The following is a 21618-nucleotide window of genomic DNA, read 5'->3' on the forward strand; positions in this document are numbered from 1 at the left end:
TGAGAGGAGGGGGTCCCTCAGCCCATCCTGCAACCTTTCATAATCTGGGACCCCTCGGGGGATGTCCCACTGCCAGTTTAGGCAGTAGGACATCCCTCTCACAATCCAGGGCCGAATGGCTCCTAACTGCTTACCTGCTTGCCTGCCTAATTGTCCCTAACAATTCTGCCTGCCTGCCTCATCGCCCCTAACCACTCGCCTGCCTGCCTCATCACCCCTAACAACTCGCCTGCCTGCCTGATCACACCTAACTGCTCGCCTGCATGCCTGACCACCCCCAAACAACTCTGCCTTGCCCCCACCGCAGTGGCTTCATCCAGAAGGACGTCCAGAATGACGTCCAGAAGGCTGTTCAGCTTTCAGGTCTAATTAGCATATATGCTTTTATTATTACAGATATACATTTTTTAATTAATGGATTAAGTGGGAAGTAATAATCACGGGATTAAAAAACACATTATTTTTACATTGCCACAGACTCAACTTTCAATCTTATTTTTTAAAAATAAATCTTTATTGTTGAAAGTATTATATATGTCCTTTTTTCCCCCCACTGCCCTCTCGAATCCCCCTTCTCCACAAGCCCTCACCACCCTACCGTCTGTGTCCATCAAAATGTCCATACTACCCAAAGCAATCTATACTACCCAAATCAATCTATAGATTCAATGCAATCCCCATTAAATTACCAACAGCATATTTCACAGATCTAGAACGAACGTTTCAAAAATTCATCTGGAATAAAAAAAGACCCCAAATAGCTGCAGCAATCCTGAGAAAGAAGAACAAAGTAGGTGGGATCTCAATAACAGATATCAAGTTGTATTACAAAGCCACTGTTCTTAAAACAGCTTGGTATTGGCACAAGAACAGACATACAGATCAATAGAATAGAATAAAGAACCCAGAAATCGACTCAAACCATTATGCCCAATTAATATTTGACAAAGGAGGCAAGAGCATACAATGGAGTCAAGACAGTCTCTTCAATAAATGGTGTTGGGAAAATTGGACAGATACATGCAAAAAGATGAAACTAGACCATCAACTCACACCATACACAAAAATAAACTCAAAATGGATAAAGGACTTAAATGTACGACAGGAAACCATAAAAATACTAGAGGAATCCACAGGCAACAAAATAGCAAACATATGCCAAAGGAATTTCTTCTCTGAAACTGCTCCTAGGGTAATGGAAACTAAAGAGAAAATAAACAAATGGGACTACATCAAAATAAAAAGCTTTTGCACAGCAAAGGAAACCATCAACAAAACAACAAGAAAGCCCACTGCATGGGAGAAAATATTTGCCAATGGTATCACCAATAAGGGTTTAATCTCCAACATTTACAAGGAACTCATGCAACTTAACAAAAGGAAGATAAACAATCCAATCAAAAAATGGGCAACGGACCTAAATACAGTGGGGCCTTGACTTACAAGTGTCCCGACAATGAGGTACCATCTCACACCTGTCAGAATGGCTATCATCAACAAATCAACAAACGACAAGTGCTGGAGAGGATGTGGAGAAAAAGGAACACTTGTGCACTGCTGGTGGGAATGCAGACTGGTGCAGCCACTATGGAAGACAGTATGGAGCTTCCTCAAAAAACTAAAAATGGAACTCCCATTTGACTTAGTGATCCCACTTCTAGGAATATACCCCAAGAAACTAGAAACACCAATCAGAAAGGATATATGCACCCCTATGTTCATAGCAGCACAATTTACAATAGCTAAGATTTGGAAACAGTGTAAGTGCCCATCAACAGATGAGTGGATTAGAAAACTGTGGTACATCTGCACAATGAAATACTATGCTGCTGTAAAAAAGAAGGAATTATTGCCATTTGCAACAGCATGGATGGAACTGGAGAGCATTATGCTAAGGGAAATAAGCCAGTCAGAGAAAGATAAATACCACATGATCTCACTCATTTGCGGACTATAGAGAACATAGACTGATGAACAGGGACAGATCCAAAGACAGAGAAACAGCGATCAGACTATCAAGCCCCAGAGGGAAAGTAGGGGAGGGAGGGGGTAAGGAGGATAGATCAACCAAAGGACTTGTATGCATGCATATAAGCCAAACCAATGGACACAGACAACAGGGGAATGAGAGCATGAGTGGGGAAGGGGTGGGGAGGTTGGGGGTAAATTGGAAATGAGGACACATTTGTAATACCTTAACCAATAAAGAAATTTAAAAAAAAATAAATCTTTATTGTTGAAAGTATTATATATGTCCCTTTTTTCCCCCATTGCCCTCTCCAATCCCCCTTCTCCACAAGCCCTCACCACCCTACTGTCTGTGTCCATGGGTTATGTACATGCATACATAAGTTCAATGGTTGATCTCTCCACTCTTCCACCTTTCCCTACATTCCTCTGAGGTTTGATAGTCTGATAGATGTCTCCATGACTCTGGGTCTATTTTTGTTCATTAGTTTATGTTGTTCCTTAGATTCCACATATGAGTGAGATCATATGATATTTATTTTTCTCTGACTGGCTTACTTTGCTTTTTTTTTCATAATTTTTTTTTATTGTTTTACTAGAGGCCCGGTGCACAAAAATTTGTGCACTCGGGGGGAGGGGGGGGTGCCTCAGCCCGGCCTGTGCCCTCTCGCAGTCTGGGACCCCTCAGGAGATAACGACCTGCTGAATTAGGCCTGCTCCCGGGTGGCTGAGGGCAGGCCCAATCCCTAGGTGAAGCCCCTGGTCGGGCTCAGAGCAGGGCCGATTGGGGAGTTGGGGTGCCGCACCCTGTCATGCACAGAGCAGGGAGGATTGGGAGGTTGTGATGCCACCCTCAGTCACGCTCAGAGTAGGGCCGATTTGGGGGTTGGGGCACTGCCCCCTGTCACACTCAAGGCAGGGTCGATGGGGAGGTTGCGGCGCGACCCCTGTCACACACAGAGCAGGGCGGATCAGGGGGTTGGGGCGCTGCCACTGTCACACTCAGGGCAGGGCCAATGGGGAGGTTATGGCTCTACCCCATCACACACAGAGCAGGGCCCGTGGGGTGGGGGTTGGGGCGCCGCCCTTTTTCACCCACAGAGCAGGGCCAATCAGGGGGTTGGGGCGCCGCCACTCTCACACTCAGGGCAGAGCCGATGGGGTGGTTATGGCTCTACCCCGTCACACACAGAGCAGGGCCGATCAGGGGGTTGGGGCGCTGCCCCCTGTCACGAACAGAGCAGGGCGGATAGGGAGGTTGTGGCCCTACCCCCTGTCACACACACAGCCACAGGACAATCAGGAGGTTTGGGCACTGCCCCGTGTCACACTGATCCCAGTGCCGGGAGGCCTCGCGGCTCCGCTGATCCCAGTCCTGGGAGGCATATTACTCTTTTACTGTATAGGATAGAGGCCTGGTGCATGGGTGGGTGCCGGCTGGTTTGCCCTGAAGGGTGTCCTGGATCAGGGTTGGGGCCCCACTGGGGTGCCTGGCCAGCCTGGGTGAGGGGATAATGGCTGTTTGCAGCTGGTCACACACCCTTCAGGGTGGGGTCCCCACTGGGGTGCCTGGCCAGTCTGGGTGAGGGGCTGAGGGCTGTTTTCAGGCTGGCGGGTCACTGAAGCTCCCAACCGCTGCTTTTTTTCTTTTTTTTCTTTTTTATTCTGGGCCAGCTTTAGCTTTGATGCTTGGCTCCAGATCTTAGGCCTCCGCTGCTGAAAGCAGGTTTCTGGCCTTTGTTTACCTTCTGTATTTGAAACAATGTTGCGATCCTGCTGGCTGAAGCCCGGAAGACTAAAGCAGGTTTCTGGGGTTTTGTTTAGCTTCTATATTTGTAACATAGTTGCTTAGAGTTGCAGCTCAGAGGCCTGCAGTGGCAGGCGGGGAACATTGGAGTCCTCCGTCACTGAAGCAAGCAAGCCTCATGTTAGTTTCAAGCTGCCTGGCTGCCGACACCATCTTGGCTGGCAGTTAATCTGCATATTGCCCTGATTAGCCAATGGGAAGGGTAGCAGTCCTACACTAATTACCATGTTTCTCTTTTATTAGATAGGATTGCTTATAGTATTACAAAGGGTATTACATACGTGTCCTTTTTTTTCCCCCGCCCTTGACAATCCCCTGGCCTCACCTGCCCCCCAGTGTCTTATGTCCATTGGTTATGCTTATATGCATGCATACAAGTCCTTCAGTTGATCTCTTACGCCCCTTCCTGCCCCCAAACCTCCCCGGCCTTCGCGCTGCAGTTTGACAATCTGTTTGAGGCAGCTCTGCCTCTGTATCTATTATTGTTCATAAGTTTATAATGGTCCTTATTGTCCATGAATGAGTGTTATCATGTGGTATTTTTCCTTCATTGACTGGCTTATTTCACGGAGCATAATGCTCTCCAGTTCCATCTATGCCGTTGCAAATGGTAAGAGTTCCTTCTTTTTTACAGCAGCATAGTATTCCATCGTGCAGATGTACCACAGTTTTCTAATCCATTCATCTACTGATGGGCACTTAGGCTGTTTCCAGATCTTAGCTATGGTGAATTGTGCTGCTATGAACATATGGGTGCATATATCTTTCTGATTGGTGTTTCTGGTTTCTTGGGATATATTCTTAGAAGTGGGATCACAGGGTCAAATGGGAGTTCCATTTTTAGTTTTTTGAGGAAGCTCCATACTGTCTTCCATAGTGGCTGCACCAGTCTGCATTCCCACCAGCAGTGCACAAGTGTTCCTTTTTCTCCACATCCTCTCCAACACTTATTGCTTGTTGATTTGCTGATGATAGCCAGCCTGACAGGTGTGAGATGGTACCTCACTGTTGTTTTGATTTGCATCTCTCAGATAATTAGTGACTTTGAGCATGTTTTCATATGTCTCTTGGCTTTCTGAATGTCCTCTTTTGAAAGGTGTCTATTTAGATCCTTTGCCCAATTTTTGATTACATTGTTTATCTTCCTTTTGATAAGTTGTATGAGTTCTCTATAAATTTTGGAGATTAGGCCCTTATCAGATATGACATTGGCAAATATGCTTTCCCACGCAGTGGGCTTTCTTGTTTTGTTGATGGTTTCTTTTGCTGTGCAGAAGCTTTATATTTTGATGCAGTCCCATTTGTTCATTTTCTCTTTAGTTTCAAGTGCCCTAGGAGCTGTATCAGTGAAGAAATTGCTTCAGCATATGTCTGAGATTTTGTTGCCTTTGGATTCTTCTAGAATTTTTATGGTTTCCCGTCGTACATTTAAGTTCTTGATCCATTTTGAGTTTATTTTTGTGTATGGTGTAAGCTGGTGGTCTAGTTTTATTTTCTTGCATATATCTGTCCAATTTTCCCAACACCATTTATTGAAGAGACTATCTTGGCTCCATTGTATGTTCTTGCCTCCTTTGTCAAATATTAATTGAGCATATTGGTTCGGGCCCATTTCTGGGCTCTCTATTCTATTCCATTGATCTATATGTCTGTTCTTGTCTATATGTTTGCCCTGAAGGGTGTGTGACCAGCTGCAAACAGCCATCATCCCCTCACCCAGACTGGCCATGCACCCCAGTGGGGCCCCAACCCTAATCCAGGACACCCTTCAGGGCAAACCAGCCGGCCCCCACGCATGCACCAGGCCTCTATCCTGTATAGTAAAAGGGTAATATGCCTCCCAGCACCGGGATCAGCGGAGCCGTGAAGCCTCCCAGCACCGGATCAGCAGAGCAGCGAGGCCTCCCGGCACCAGGATCAGCGTGACAGGGGGCACCACCCAAAACCCCTGATTGCCCTGTGGCTCTGTGTGTGACAGGAGGTGGGGCCACAACCTCCCTATCCGCCCTGCTCTTTCATGACAGGGGAAGGCTCCCAAACCCCCTGATCAGCCCTGCTCTGTGCCTGATAGGGGGGAGCTCCCCAACCCCCTGATTGCCCTGCGGCTCTGTGTGTGACAGGGTGTGGCGCCCCAACCCCCGCCCCCCCCCCCCCCGCCAGGTGCTCTGCTGTGTGTGTGATGGGTTAGAGCCATAACCTCCCCATCGGCCCTGCCCTGAGTGTGACAGTGGCGGCGCTCCAACCACCTGATCGGCCCTGCTCTGTGGGTGATAGAGGGCGGTGCCCCAACTCCGCTATCGGCCCTACTCTGTGAGTGACAGGGGTGAGCTCCTCAACCCCCTGAACGGCCCTGCTCTGTGCGTGACAGGGGGAGCTCCCCAATCCCCTGATCGGCCCTGCTCTGTGCCTGATGGGGGGAGCTCCCCAACCCCCTGATGGGCCCTGCTCTGTGCGTGACAGGGGGCAGCGCCCCAACCCCCGATTGGCCCTGCTCTGTGCGTGACAGGGTATGGAGCCCCAACCCCCCTGATGGGCCCTGCTCTGTGTGTGACAGGAGGCAGCGCCCCAACCCCCTGATCGACCTTGCTCTGTGCGTGACAGGGGGTAGCACCGCAACCTCCCCATCGACCCTGCCTTGAGTGTGACAGCGGGCGGCACCCCAACTCCCCAATCGGCCCTGCTCTGAGCCCAACCAGGGGCTGCACCTAGGGATTGGGCCTGCCCTCTGCCACCTGGGAGCAGGCCTAAGCCAGCAGGTCGTTATCTCCCGAGGGGTCTCAGACTGCGAGAGGGCACAGGCCGGGCTGAGGGCCTCGCCTCTCCCCCCCGAATGCACAAATTTTTGTGCACCGGGCCTCTTGTATGTATATAAGTGTGTTATATACATCTTTATATATTGGTAGCACCAGAGATATGATAATCTTTGTATGATTTTATTTTAATTAAGTAAAAATGTACACATACATACATGTGTATATATACATGACATATTTGTATATGTGTATATATATATTTATATGTTTATACTTTAACACTATTTTCTGATAAAGGTAATTATGAATTAAATTAATAGGTAGTTTAAAATCTTTCAAAATGCTTAAAAACACAAGTTTTTCAAGTAATCCTACTTTATGCTTAGTACTATAAAATTAACTATTTTGATACAGAATTAATATTTCACAAACTAAAACTATTTAGAATGTAATAAAAATAAAAAATGGGTTTATCATTATTTTTCATTGTAACAATAATTATATTATATATAGCTAGGAATTTTTAAAGAAAATAAATGGGTTTTTTTTATTTAAAAACTGAAACAAGGCTACTCTTGGAGCATGCTTTTGCAAATCCTATGAAACTGCTCATTCTCCCCAACAAATATTCCCGTTTGGTGTATATAATTTCAGATAGTGTCAATGCACAAACATATGTACCCACAGAAGACATATTTTTGTAATTTTGTGGTATTAACAATAAACAGAAATGCTACCATTCTCCATAACTAATGACATTTCTATAATGTTAAATTAAAAACTGAATATACTTGCCTGACCAGGGTAATATCCATATCCTTCTGGATAAGTTCAGTCTGTTTATTAGTCAACTGTAATGAGAGAGCATTGTATTTACTCTGTGAAACTTCAATTTCTTTCCTTGCTTCCATTAAATTGTCTTCAAAGGCCTGAAATTAGAACACATATAAAAGTCTAATATAATATCAAATAAGAAGAAATAAAATGTCTGGCACAGTTAACTAATTAGTTTACAAAATGACAGTGAAAATAAGTAGTGTTTTCGATGTTTTTTTGTTTGTTTGTTTTCACTTTAAGACATTTAGTAGATGCAATTACGTTTATAGTAGTCACAGACGCTTTTTTCAGACTATGAAAAAGTATCCTGGCTTCCCTGTATGAAAGTTAATGATTTGAAACAAATAAACTTGAAATTCTAGGTAGGAATTTACTTATTAAAATTAAAAAAAGAAATTATCATACAATAAAAAATTTAATTACATGAACAAAAAATGAACTCATTTACTTAAATATTAACTAAGAAAAATGGCAGATATTTCATTATTTACTCTATGTTAACTGCCCACACATAAATGCACTCAGAGAAGAAAAGACAGTACTGCAAACAAGGATATCAAAATAATTTTATAATGTTTGAGACTGAGATCATGCTGAGTTCTCTTGATTGTAGTGAAATTTCACCTATAGTTCTTCGAAGTTGGCCTTTTCATGCTAATAGTGCTCTAAATCTTCTTCCATTTTGAAACTATTTAAAACCTAATGTTATCTTTTCAAAGATAATTTTCTCAAAAATATATTATACATTTAATTTTAGTTATTTTCACAAAGTATTAAATGAATTTTATATCTAATAATACAGTATGCCCACACAAACAACATACAATCATTATTTCTAAAGTGAACACCAGGCTTTAGAAATCTACCCTAGCCAAGCTCCAATGCTCTTAGATTCACCCTACAGTAGCTAGAATAAATTTTTTTTAATCCTCACCTGAGAACACATTTATTGATTTTTTTTAGAGAGAGGGGGAGGGAGGGGCAGATAGGAAAAAAGAAAGAGGAAGGAGGGGAGAGAGGGAGAGGGGGGAGAGAGAGAGAGAGAGAGAGAGAGAGAGAGAGAGAGAGAGAGAGAAGAAGCGAGAGACATCAGTTGCCTCCTGTACGTACCCCAACCAGGTTGGAACCCACAATGTAGGTATGTGCCCTGAATGAAATCAAACCCACATCCTTTTTAGTTTACTGGACGATGCTTCAACCAACTGAGCAATGCAGCCAAAGCTACAGTAATCTTAAAAAAAAAAAAATACTGGCAGAGGTCAATGGGGAAAAAGGAAGACATATGTAATACTTTCAACAATAAAGTTGTTGTTTTTTGTTTATTTTTTTTAAAAAAAGAATTTACCCCAAAGCTCAGAATATACATTCTTCTCAAGTGCACACGGGACATTTTCAAAGACAGACCACATATTAGGACACAGGCAAAGTCTCTTCAAATTCAAGAGGATAGAAATCATATCAAGCATCTTCTTAGATCATAATGGCATAAAATTAGAAATCAACTACAATAAAAACAATGAAAGAAATTAAACACGTGGAGGCTAAATAGCATGCTATTAAACAATGATTGGGTTACCAAAGAGATCAAAGAAGAAATTAAAAGCATCATGGCAACAAATGATAATGAAAACACCCCAATCCAAAATCTATGGGACACAGTGAAAGTAGTTCTGAGAGGAAAGTTCATAGTTCTACAGGCCTACCTCAAAAAACAAGAAAAAATGGTAATAAATTATCTAACTGTATAACTTAAAGAACCAGAAAGAGAACAATGAGAAAAGCTCAGAGTGAGCAGAAGGAAGGAAATAATAAAGACCAGAAAGGAAATAAACAACATGGAGACCAAAAAAACAATACAAAAGATCAATGAAACTTAGAGCTGGTTCTTTGAAAGGATAAACAAGATTGATGAACCTCTAGCCAGGCTCACCATGAAACAAAGAGAGAGGACCCAAATAAAAAAAAAAATCAGAAATGAAAGAGGTGAAATAACAACTGACCCCACAGAAAGACAAAAGATTATATAAAAAAAAAAATACCACGAACAACTCTTCCAGCAAACTGGACAACCTAGACGAAATGGATATATTCCTAAAAAATACAAGCTTCCAAAACTCAATCAAGAAGAATAAAAAAAAAACAACAGAATAAGCTTATAACTACTGATGAAATTGAAACAATTATCAAAAAAACTTCGAGCAAACAAAAGCCTTGGTCTGGATGACTTTACAGGTGAGTTCTACCAAGCATTCAAAAAACTAAAACCTATCCTCCTCAGACTACTCCAAAAATTTCAAGAGGAAGGCACACTACCAAGCTCTTTCAATGAAGCCAGCATCATTAGCACCCTAATACCAAAACCAGATAAAGACACCACAAAGAGAGAACTACAGGCCAATATCCTTGATGAACATAGATGCTAAAGTCCTCAATAAAATTCTAGCAAATCAGATTCAGCATTACATTAGAAAGATCATACACCATGACCAAGTGGGATTTATTCCGGGATGCAAGGATGGTACAATATCCACAAATCAATAAACATGATGCATAACATAAACAAATTGAGAGACAAAAATCACATAGTCATATCAATTGATGCACAAAAAACATTTGACAAAATCCAACATCCTTTCCTGATAAAAACTCTCAGCAAAGTGGGAATAGAGGGATCATACCTCAACATAATAAAAGCCATATATGACAAACCTACAGCCAACATCATACCTAATGGGCTAAAAATAAAACCATCCTAAGAACAGGAACAAGGCAGGGATGCCCACTCTCACTAATCCAGTTCAACACAGTACTGGAAGTGCTAGCCAAAGCTATCGGACATGAAGAAGAAATAAAAGGCATTAAAATTGGAAAAGAAGTAAAACTGTCATTATTCACAGATGATATGATATTGTATGACACTGTACATAGAAAACCCTAAAGACTCGATCAAAATACTAGACTTAATAAGTGAGTCTGGCAATGTAGCAGGATACAAAATTAACACCCAGAAATCTATGGCTCTTTTATACACCAATAATGAACTCACAGAAAGAGAAACTAAAAAAAACATTCCATTTACCATTGCAACAAAAAATTAAGATACAGAGGAATAATTTTAACCAAAGAGGTAAAGGACCTGTACTCAAAAAACTATATGATGCTGAAAAAAGAGATAGAGGAAGACATAAACAAATGGAAGAACATACCGTGTTCATGGATTGGAAGAATCAACATCATTAAAATGTCCATACAACCCAAAGCAATCTATAGATTCAATGCAATCCCCATTAAAATACTAATGGCATATTTCACAGACCTAGAACAAACTCTCCAAAAATTAATCTGGAATAAAAAAGACCCCAAATAGCCACAGCAATCCTGAGAAAGAAGGACAAAGTTGGAGGGATCACAGTACCAGATATCAAGCTATATTACAAAGCCATGGTTCTCAAAATTGCCTGGTACTGGCACAAGAACAGACATATAGACCAATGGAACAGAACAGAGAATCCAGAAATAGACCAAAGCCATTATGCTCAATTAATATTTGACAAAGGAGGCAACAGCATACAGTGGAGTCAAGACAGTCTCTTCAATAAATGGTGTTGGGAAAATTGGACAGATACATACAAAAAAAAAGAAAAGAAACTAGTCACCAAATTACACCATACACAAAAACAAATTCAAAATGGATAAAGAGCTTAAATATAAGATGGGAAACCATAGAAATCTTAGAAGCCATCGGCGGCAAAATAGCAGACATATGTCATAGCAAGATCTTTACCATTACAGCTCTAGGACAATGGAAACTAAGGAGAAAATAAACAAATGGGAATATATCAAGATAAAAAGCTTCTGCACAGCAAAAGAAACCACCAACAAAACAACAAGAAAGCCCACTGCAAGGGAGAACATATTTGCCAATGCTATTTCAGATAAAGGTTTAAGCTCCAAAATTTATAGGGAACTCATACAACTTAACAAAAGGAAGATAAATAATCCAATAAAAAAAAAAAAAGGGCATAGACCTAAATAGACACTTTTCGAAAGAGGACATACAGAAGGCCAAGAAACATGAAAACATGTTCAAAGTCATTAATCATCTGAGAGATGAAAATCAAAACAACAATGAGGTACCATCTCACACCTGTCAGAATGGCTATCATCAGCAAGTCAACAAATGATAAGTGCTGGCGAGGATGCAGAGAAGAAGGAACCCTCATGCAATGCTGGTGGGAATGCAGACTGATGCAGCCTTTGTGGAAAACAGTATGGAGTTTCCTCAAAAAATTAAAAATGGAACTCCCATTTGACCCCATGATCCCACTTCTAGGAATATATCCCAAGAAAACAGCAACACCCACAGAAAGGACATATGCACCTCTATGTTCATAGCAGCACAATTTACAATAGCTAAGATTTGGAATCAGCATAAGCGCCTGTCAGCAGATGAGTGGATTAGAAAACAGTGGTAAGTCTACACAATAGAATACTATGCTACTGTAAAAAAGAAGGAATTCTTACCATTCGCAACAGCATGGATGGAACTGGAGAGCATTATGCTAAGCAAAATAAGTCAGTCAGAGAAAGATAAATATCACAAGATCTCACTCATTTGTGGACTATAATGAACAACATAAACTGATGAACAAAATAGAGCCAGAGACATAGAAGCATCGAACAGACCATCAAACCTAAGTGAGTAGGCTGAGGGAAGAGAGAGTAAGAGATCAACCAAAGGACGTGTATGGATGCATATGAGCATAAGCAATAGACACAGACAGTAGGGGAGTGAGGGTATGTGCTTGAGAGTGGGAGTGGCTGGGGAGAGGTCAACTGGGGGAAAAGAAGACTTATGTAATACTTTAAAGAATAAAGAATTTAAAAAAATAGAATCAAATTTTGTTGTTAAAATGTAAAATAACAAAATGTGAACAATACACCAGAGGGTTCAACAACAAATATAAGCAGATAGAAGAAAGAATCAGTAAAGTAGAGATATAACCTGTGAAATTATTGATTTTGAGAAGAAGGAAAAATGAAAAATGAATAGTTCTTATGGGGTCAGTGGAGCACCATTAAGAAAATCAACATACACATTATAGGAGTCCCAAAAGATGAGACAGAAAACAGCAAAAAAAATAAGATTTGAAAAAATAATGACCAAACACTTCCCAACTTTGATATGAGATTTGCATATAAAAACCTAAAGACCTCAATGAACTCCAAGTAAGATCAATATAAAGACACCCATATTGAGATACACTGTAATAAAACTTTGAAATTCAACTAAAAGCAAAGAGAGAATCTTGAAAGCAACAACAGAGAGTTACTTGTCATATACAAGGGACATTAATGAGATTAATAGCTGATTTATAATAAAAATTCATAGAAGCAGGAGGCAGTGGAACGACATATTTAATGATATAAAAGAATTGATGACATTGAATTTTATACCCAGCATAAGTGTTTTCAAAATTTAGAGAGTAATTAAGGTATTTATAGATAAGCAAAAGCTGATGAAGCTGGATCTGTCTTAGGAGAGATGCTAAACATTTAGATTGAAATAAAAGGATGCAAAACAGTAACTGAAAGCCATATGAAGAAACAGAGACTCCAATAAAGGAAAATATGTGGGGAAATATAAAAGCCAATATTACTGCATATTTGGTAACTGCTTTTTATTTCCTACATGATTAAATGACAAGCAAATAAAAATTACTAATCTATGCTACAGGGCACACAATTTTACTAAAAAAAGAGTAATATGCAAATTGACTATCACTCCAACACACAACATGGCCGCCCCCATGTGGACACAAGATGGCCAGCAGGGGAGGGCAGTTGCGGGGAATCAGGCCTGCAGGGTAGGGCAGTTGGGGGACCAGGCCTGCAGAGGAGGGCAGTTGGGGGGACCAGGCCTGCAGGGAAGGGCAGTTAGGAGTGACCAGGCCTGCAGGGGAGGGCAGTTAGGGGTGTCCAGGCCTGCAGGGGAGGGCAGTTGGGGGGAACCTGGTCTGCAGGGGAGGGCAGTTGGGGGGGACCAGGCCTATAGGGGAGGGTAGTTAGGGAGGACCAGGCCTGCAAGGGAGAGCAATTAGGGGCAACCAGGCCAGCAGGGGAGGGCAGTTAGGGGTGACCAGGCTGGCGGGGGAGGGCAGTTAGGGGCAATCGGGCCGGCATAGGAGCAGTTAAGTGTCGATCAGGCTGGCAGGGGAGTGGTTAGGGGCAATCAGGCAGGCAGGCAGGCAGGCAGGCAGGCAAGCAGTTGGGAGCCAACAGTCCTGGATTGTGAGAGGGATGTCCGACTGCCCGTTTAGGTCCGATCCCACTTCGACTGCCCGTTTAGGTCCGATCCCAAGTGGAATCGGACCTAAATGGGCAGTCGGACATCCCTCGAGGGTCCCAGATTGGAGAGGGTGCAGGCTGGGCTGAGGAAAACACACCCTGCCCTGTGCATGAATTTCGTGCACCGGGCCTCTAGTAACATAAAAATAACATGAAGGGAAAGAGCAATATAGGAGAAAAATTGTGTATGCTACTGAAGATAAATATATATGTCCACTTTCATGATCTTGGCTCAGTCAACAGTTTCTCTGATATGACACAAAAAACATAGGGAACAAAATGTTGATAAATTCAGTATCATCAAAAGTTAAAATTTTTGTGCTTGAAATAATATTATTACAGAAGAAAAAAACACTTGAGAATTGTATAGCTAAAACGAGACTTGTATCCAGAATATAAGCAAAAGAAATGAACACACATTTTTCCAAAGATATACACATTTATTCAAAAAACATACAATGGCCAATACATATGAAAAGATGTTCAACATCAGGGAATACAATCAAAACCCATTGAGAAGCCATTTTGTATCCACAAGGAAGACTATAATTAAATAGACATGACCTCCTCTGGCCAGTGTTCTCAGTGGTTAGAGCATCAGACTGCACACCTAAGGATCCTAAGTTCGATTCCCAGGCAAGGGCATGTGCCTGTGTTGCAGGTTCAATCCTGGCCCTGGTCAGGGCACATGCAGGAGGCAAGCAATCAAAGTGTCTCTCTTATACCAATGTTTCTCTCTCTCTCTCTCTCTCTCTCTCTCTCTCTCTCTCTCTCTCTCTCTCTCTCAAGGACAGAGTTACACTAAGGCTCAGTGATCTCATTTCTTGTTATGTACCTAAGAAAAATGAAGACATATGTATTTACATACAAAATATTGTATACAAATGTTCAGAGCAGCATTATTCATAACACAAGTGTCCATATACTAGTGATAAATAAAATGTTGAACATCTATAAGATGGAATATCAATCAACAATAAAAAAGGATGAAGCACTAATACATGCTACACCATGGATAAATCCTGAAAACATTATTCTAAGTGGCAGAAGTCAGTCACAAAAGATCACATACTATGATTTTAGTTAGAATAGAAGAATCTATAGAGAAAGAAAGATTAGTGGTTATCTACTAATCCTTTGTGGAGCTAAGGATAAATGAGTAGTGATTGCTTAAGGTTACAGGATTTCTTTTGGGGATGATGAAAATGATTTCAAATTAATTGTGGCAATAGTTGCTCAACTATGCATAAACTAAAACTACTGAACTGTACACTTAAATGGATTCAATACAAGATATGTAAATTACATGTCAATTAATATTTTAGAGAGGAAAGAAGCAGCATATAATTATATGACTTAGAAAATTTCAGATAATGTACAAATTTTTAGAACCAAGACAGTTGGGAAAAATGCTGAAAAGAAAAAAATAAATCTATATGTGTGTTTTTATATATTCTTTTTTATGTGTGTATACATAAAGGGACTATCATATTTGCTAGCACTAAGATACATTTCTGGCCTTTTCAACAAAATCTGGGGAAAAGAAAAACCTAACATTTGATGGGGAAAAATGAACATAACATTCCCAAGACCAAGAAAGTCACAAAAACATATTATTTTGAAAAATACTGATCAAAAGAGTGTAAGAATATTATAAAGACTGACTGCACCTATATATTCTATAAAATAAGATTTTACTATGAATAGGCCCTCTTAAGCCAAAGAAAAAACCATTTTCAAACTCATATGAGTATTTTTTTAACTGTCTTGTGCTTTTTTAACTTTTTTAAAGGCCTTGAAAATAGTTTTAAAGCTATATTCCAATGAATTCTAGCCTTTATCTGTAAATTTAAGCCCTAACTGAAAAGAGTAAAAATTCATGATACTAATATTTCTAAAACATGTTTTCTTTCAAAATGCAATATCATTTATTTTTAGTGATTATATTATAGATAAATATTTGAAGTCAGTTTCCTGCTTTGCAACATCAATTTTTAAAAAGCTGTGGGTCTTAAGTGAAGGAATATAAATTAATACTAGTCCCATTGCTGGATTTGACTATATAACTTGCTATTTAAAGAAAATAACATATAATAAACTTCCAGTGAGAAGTTAGGTCCAAAATCACAGGGTCAATTCCATTCTGATTGCATACCTTTATTTTTGCATCAATGCTATATTTTTCTTTTTTCCAATGAGCTTCCTGCTTCCTCAGTCTCTCCAGGTCATTTAGCAGGTCAACACAGCGGGTACTTAATTTCTCATTTTCCTCTTCCAGGTCTTTTATAACCAGTCTGTTTTGTTCTTCCTTATTCTGTATACACTCTTTACTGTCCTACAGAACAGTGCCATAGGGCCGATAAAAAAAAAAATGGTGAGCACTAATCAGCAAATATAAACTGTGCAGTTTTACCCTCACAGCAGCTTCTTCTATATTTGATAGCCAAGGTCACCTGTATACATTTATTGGCCTCTTTTCATGCAGGTGGATAGATCATATTTTTTCACTGGATGACAGCTTTGATGAGTACACATTTGCAAAGAGACCATTAATTGATCAAGCTGCCTTTGATGCTGTCCCCAGCTATTTTTGAGACTCATACAGACATATACTCCCAGGGTTTTATCAATTAATAATGCCAGTCCCATCAGAATCTAATTACAAGAAGCCACATATTCACACTCCTACTTTCTTAGCTCCATTTCCATCATTAACTATTTATCTGAAAGTTATCAAGCTTGGAGTCTTAGCTTTAAAGCATCTTTCTCAGAGTTTTTGAATGTGAGAAAACTGTGGTACATCAGAGCCTCAGGCAATTTTTCCTCCAAGGTTGTCACTTTCTGTGCCACAAAAGCTGACAAAGCTTAAAGTAGAACTTCAAAGTAATAGTACTGTAAAACAATGTACAAGTCAACACACCTTAACTTCTTGCCTTTTATCTTTAAATTTCTTCTGCAAGTCACTGAATTCTTTCCTTAAGAAAGCATTTTCTTCATCTACTGCAATCTTCCGCTTTACAAGGTCATTTATGTCCTGTTTTAGTCCTGATTCTCTCTTTAAAAAAAGAAATCAGTTATTGGTGAGCTGGTTTTTCTAAGAAAAATTTATGTCATCTAAAACGATTCACACCTTAATTAAAATGTAAGGATTAACTAGCTTTCATAATAACAATGCTCATTTTCTTCCTGTGATATGCCCACAGGTTTTTAAGTAAACTCCAAGTACAGCATCTATTTATTAGTTTAAAATATAGACCACATAAAAACTAGATACAAAATATTAAGCCACAATCAGAAAGCAAACTTTTAGGATTTAGGTGTGAATAAGAGAAAAACAAAATATTCTAATTAGGAAAATGCATATTAACTAAAATAAGTATTATACTTTTGAGTATCATTTGAAAGAAAATATGTTTAAATGAAACAATTACAGTTTTTTTGAAGGTGTAAATAATTTAAAAGAATAAAAATGGCATGTTTGATTTGGTACCAAAAATATCTTGCTCCATAGAAAGAATATTCAGAATATTTAAAAATTCACAATTTTAACTGAATATTCTTCTTACCAGCCAGAGATATCAAAATTATACTGAATTGAAGGATGTATCCGTGACTCAATTCTTAGTTTCCCACTTCTCTCCTTATAGCTTTTCTCTCAGAAAATGTACCCACCCTCATAGCTTATGGTCTCATCGATGTTTGAAAGGACTACATAATTTATAATCCAGCCCTGACTCTCTCCTAATCACCAACCCACATTTTCAACTTTCTATACAATACCTCCACTTGGATTATCTGCTATCACCTCAAACTAACATGATACAAATGAAATACATATTCTGATACTATCTCTTTCTTAAACTTCAACTTTTGTCAATCCATCCATTTTTTCAACTAATAGTTATTAAATCCTATTATCTGGCTATACACATTTTTTTTAAAGCCTCCAAGTCATTCTTAACATCATCCTTCCTTCAAGCTCCATCTGCCTTTCAACCAAGATATCAGCACATTGTTTTCTTATTAAGTAATATATTCAGTAGAAACCTCTAACCTTTTTTCCATCACTGATCTATCACTGATGGTCATATGATCCCTAAATCTCAATTTATTTTGCACTTCCATATTTACTGATAATAAACACTCTCTAAAGGACTTAGGGATGAACTTAAAGTATGAATCAGGGGTAGGATGAAAAATGTGAGTCTAAGGAATAAAACGAGGGTATTTCCTATATTCTAATTTCTTAAAATTATAATGTAAAGTGATTTTCTTTTACTTCTACTTAAAAGTATTTTAAACACTAAATACAGTAATGGACAACTTAATAATAGAAATATGTTCTGAAAAATGCACCATTAGGCGATTTTATTTTTACGTAAATATCATAGAATATACTTACACAAACTTATATGGAATGGCCTACCACTGTAATTGTATGTACTATATACCGTTATATGAATCTCAGTACAGTAAGTTTGTTTACACGAGAATGACCAGAAACACACAAGGTGCTGTGCTACCACAGTATGATGTCTATGATAAAATTTCTAGGCAATAGGAATTTTTCAGCTCCATTACAATCATATGGGACCACTGTAGTATATGTGGTTCTCCACTGACCTAAAGGTTATTATGTGATACATAACTGTATATAGAAAAATAATCCATGATAAGTGTGTAAGGTATTAAGAAACAATAAAAAGAGCAGCCCTGTATCCATAACTACCAATTAAAAAAGACAACTTTATCATTATCTTTGAAGGCTCATGTACTAGTATGTCCCCTGATCCTCTTACAGGGGTAAGCATTGTCCTGAAACTTTGGTTCTCACTGTTCTCTTGCTTTTCCTTATAGTTTGAAGACATATACATAGTCTCCCAAAAATGTATACACACTTTAACAGCTGAGAGCTCAATTTTGAAAATGAAATGTATTTTAATAACCACTGCCTTTATAATTATTCAATGTGTATGTATACATTTATTTAAATACGTATCCCTATTTAAACTATATTACACAGTTTAGCTTATTTTTGAACTTTATATAAATTAAACCATACTACACATATTCTGTGGCATGCTATTTTTGCTCAATTTACATTACAGATTGTAATCTAGTAATGGGTAATTAAATCAATTGTAATCTAGTAATGGGTCATCATAATCAGCATTTTTAAGGGGAATAGAATACAATAAAAATATCAAAGTGATATGCTCAAATTCTTACCAAAAACTATGCCCATAAGAATACACTTATGAGAGGAACCAAGATGGCAGCATAGGTTAACGCCGGAGTTTGCTGCTTTGAACAACTACTTCAAAAGTGAAACCAAAAAACGGAAGGGACATCACCCAGAACCACAGGAACGCTGGCTGAGTGGAAGTCCTACAACTAGGAGGAAAGAGAAACGCATACGGACACTCAGAGGAGGCGCAGTGCTGAAGTCAAATTCTGAGGTGCGGAGTGCGCAGAGCTGGCTGGCGGTGGAGGGCGCGGTTGGCGTTTTCAATCGGGAGGGAGTCGCAGACTCTGAGCTCCAGATATGGGCGAGTCTTTAGGGACCCAGACTCAAACGGGAGAAGCGGGACTGTCTGGCTTTGGTCAGAGCGAGTGCAGCTTTCTCTCCGAGCTTTGCAGTGGTTGCTGGGACTCAGAGAGGCAGAGCCCCTGGGGACAGGACTGAGAGCCGCCATAACTGCTCTCTCCGGCCCACCCTATTGATCCTGTAAGACCCTCCGCGCCCAAGCCCTGCACAGAGGCATTTGCCGGATAGCCTCAGGCAAAGGCTAGATTAGCACCTCCCTAGAGGACAGAAGGTCTCTCACTGCAGAAACAGCTGATTCTCATAGCAACTTGGCCTGGAGGTCAAACCCTCCCTGGTATTAACTACCAAGACTGCACACAAAGACCACTAGGGGGTGCACCAAGGAAGCATAACAAAATGCGGAGACAAACAGGACAAAATTGTCAATGGAAGATATAGAGTTCAGAACCACACTTTTAAGGTCTCTCAAGAACTGTTTAGAAGCCGCTGATAAACTTAATGAGATCTACAAGAAAACTAATGAGACCCTCGATGTTATATTGGGGAACCAACTAGAAATTAAGCATACACGGACTGAAATAACGAATATTATACAGACTCCCGACAGCAGACCAGAGGAGCGTAAGAATCAAGTCAATGATTTGAAATGCGAGGAAGCAAATAACACCCAACCGGAAAAGCAAAATGAAAAAAGAATCCAAAAATGCGAGGATAGTGTAAGGAGCCTCTGGGACAGCTTCAAGCGTACCGACATCAGAATTATAGGGGTGCCAGAAGATGAGAGAGAGCAAGATATTGAAAACCTATTTGAAGAAATAATGACAGAAAACTTCCCCCACCTGGTGAAAGAAATGGACTTACAGGTCCAAGAAGCGCGGAGAACCCCAAACAAAAGGAATCCAAAGAGGACCACACCAAGACACATCATAATTAAAATGCCAAGAGCAAAAGATAAAGAGAGAATCTTAAAAACAGCAAGAGAAAGAAACTCAGTTACCTACAAGGGAATACCCGTACGACTGTCAGCTGATTTCTCAACAGAAACTTTGCAGGCCAGAAGGGATTGGCAAGAAATATTCAAAGTGATGAATACCAAGAACCTACAACCAAGATTACTTTATCCAGCAAAGCTATCATTCAGAATTGAAGGTCAGATAAAGTGCTTCACAGATAAGGAAAAGCTAAAGGAGTTCATCACCACCAAACCAGGATTATATGAAATGCTGAAAGGTATCCTTTAAGAAGAAGAAGAGGAAGAAAAAGGTAAAGATACAAATTATGAACAACAAATATGCATCTATCAACAAGTGAATCTAAGAATCAAGTGAATAAATAATCTGATGAACAGAATGAACTGGTGATTATAATAGAATCAGGGACATAGAAAGGGAATGGACTGACTATTCTTGGGGGGGAAAGGGGCGTGGGAGATGCGGGAAGAGACTGGACAAAAATCGTGCACCTATGGATGAGGACAGTGGGTGGGGAGTGAGGGCGGAGGGTGGGGCGGGAACTGGGAGGAGGGGAGTTATGGGGGGGAAAAAAAGAGGAACAAATGTAATAATCTGAACAATAAAGGTTTAATTTTTAAAAAAAAGAATACACTTATGAAAGAAGCAGACACACTTTATATATTAAATGAAATATCTCCTATTTTTTTGCAGTGTTTAATTTGTAATTTCTATTTTGTGCAAATGTTATAAAAGTCATATTTAATATCAACTTTGTTACATTTTTACTTTTAATAGACATAGAAGGATATCTATTATTATATAAAACATTTATTTTATGAGTGTATACTGACTCATAAATTAAAATAATATTTTTCTATGTGGGGATCATATTAAAAAAGGTTGAAAAACATTGCTCTAGATTATATATGTTCACAGGTGAAAGTGCTAGGTCATAGGCTAGATGCACTTCAAGAATTCTCAACAGCTCCACATTTGCAACAACACTTGACTCAAGGTTGTTAATTTTTATAAATCCAATAGATATAAATGACACCTCAACATGGTTTTCATTTCCATTTCCTGTTTATATCAAAATGAGTCTGACATAAGTCAAGCAGCATTAAAATAGATCCATAAATAGGGCCTATCCCCAATTCATAGCCCATTTTTCTATTATCTAAGTCTTATCCTCCATCATCTAATTCAATTTCTATCTCCTCCATGAGTCTTTCCTAACTATCACAGAAATTTAGCCATTTCTAAATTTCTGTATTGCCTACATTATTTATGTGACACTTAATATACTATCTAGTCTTGCTAATTTTTCCTCTATGTATTCATACTGTCTCCCAAACCAAATTATTAAATGGTTATGATTAAGATCGAAACTGAACTATAAATTCA

General features: G+C 39.5%; 1 protein-coding gene across 1 annotated transcript in view; it reads right to left on the reverse strand.

Annotated features, from left to right (window-relative positions):
* Positions 1 to 21618, reverse strand: part of CNTLN (centlein) — a 262892-nt gene that overhangs the window by 173103 nt on the left and 68171 nt on the right. Inside the window, exons 4-6 of the mRNA XM_081104268.1 lie at positions 16634 to 16768; positions 15869 to 16048; positions 7324 to 7457 (exon numbers count right to left, since the gene is read on the reverse strand). Of these exons, the coding sequence (XP_080960394.1) occupies positions 7324 to 7457; positions 15869 to 16048; positions 16634 to 16768 (449 nt within the window). The remainder of the gene's footprint in view (positions 1 to 7323; positions 7458 to 15868; positions 16049 to 16633; positions 16769 to 21618) is intronic.

This window comes from Myotis nattereri (assembly GCF_964212035.1).
Source record: "Myotis nattereri genome assembly, chromosome: 12".
Classification (NCBI taxonomy): domain Eukaryota; kingdom Metazoa; phylum Chordata; class Mammalia; order Chiroptera; family Vespertilionidae; genus Myotis; species Myotis nattereri.